The sequence below is a fragment of the Pundamilia nyererei genome, unplaced genomic scaffold (genome assembly GCF_000239375.1).
Source record: "Pundamilia nyererei isolate P.nyererei 1_Seehausen unplaced genomic scaffold, PunNye1.0 scaffold00088, whole genome shotgun sequence".
NCBI classification, from domain to species: domain Eukaryota; kingdom Metazoa; phylum Chordata; class Actinopteri; order Cichliformes; family Cichlidae; genus Pundamilia; species Pundamilia nyererei.
The window spans coordinates 15,823-16,869 of NW_005187489.1; the positions used below are offsets into that span (position 1 = coordinate 15,823).

A 1,047-nucleotide genomic window follows, 5' to 3' on the forward strand; every position below is an offset into this window, starting at 1 on the left:
GAGGCCCAGGGGTTGGGGACCGCTGCGCTAAGTGATGTTAGTCTCCTGGGTTAAACTGTTTAACCATGTTGTTCCATCAGAAATATGATAGAAAACAATTAGCTGGTTTCAGTAAAAGTTATAAGAAATGTTTTGATAAACCAGCCAGTACATCTTATGCTGTGTATTGTTCACTGGTCTGTCATTTGCTCTGTTTACTAAGGGCTGATTACTAAAGGGCCATTACACATAATACCTTACAAAAGTAACGCAGGCCAGTTATTGTAATGGAAGCCGTCAGTAACACAGAGTTGCTGTTTTGCTGTGTTTCAGAGCAATAAACCTCAATGTGCAACTGGATGAACATTATTTCCTGATGTCATCACCAAATCTGAAATCATATGTTTCCCAGGTCGCTCCCTTTGTTCAGTGAGTTCTTATATGCAAATGTGACAGTTTGTGTTCAAACTAAATCCTGCTTTCACCTCTGATTACCTGTCAGGTAACCCTGCCTTTGTGTTGTGATGACATCTTTGACATTTACTATGTTTATCTTACCTGGTATGTGACAGCCTTCTTCCACAGACGAACAAATTCCTCACCATTCAGCTTTCCAGTCACAGATGTCTTTTTAAGGTACCATTAAGATATCAGAACTGTGCATTTTTGCATTATTGAGTAAAAGGGCAGGCAGGTTTTGACTTGTACACTGTTAATATGTTTTATGTAAGTGCAGTTACTGTAAGGGTTTGCTCCAGTAAGCAGCTGAAATGAAGCCAATATAAATGCACCCAAGTCAATATGACACTCGAGGATACATCCATCAGAGCTACCATGCTGCGACAGGCATCGATTGTGAATCCTCCAGATTTCAAGTCTCCTAAAAAAGAAAAAAGTAAATAATACTAGGACACTCGGCACCATCTACATGGGATTATTATTTTAACTGTGTAGCCTTTCACTTTTACTGTGCAAACCTTTTAGTATTTTTCCATTTAGGAGCCTCTTGAGCTGCTCTGCATCCACTTCTTCATACTGGAAAGTAATCAAAGCTTAATGTGATGGTTG

At 39.4% G+C, this 1,047-nt stretch overlaps 1 protein-coding gene across 1 annotated transcript in view; it reads right to left on the bottom strand.

Annotated features, from left to right (window-relative positions):
* The window catches only part of LOC102199756 (calpain-3-like), a 13,336-nt gene that overhangs the window by 3,297 nt on the left and 8,992 nt on the right, over nucleotides 1-1,047 (bottom strand). The window contains exons 12-14 of the mRNA XM_005739024.2: nucleotides 957-1,031; nucleotides 798-859; nucleotides 538-606 (exon numbers count right to left, since the gene is read on the bottom strand). Of these exons, the coding sequence (XP_005739081.1) occupies nucleotides 538-606; nucleotides 798-859; nucleotides 957-1,031 (206 nt within the window). The remainder of the gene's footprint in view (nucleotides 1-537; nucleotides 607-797; nucleotides 860-956; nucleotides 1,032-1,047) is intronic.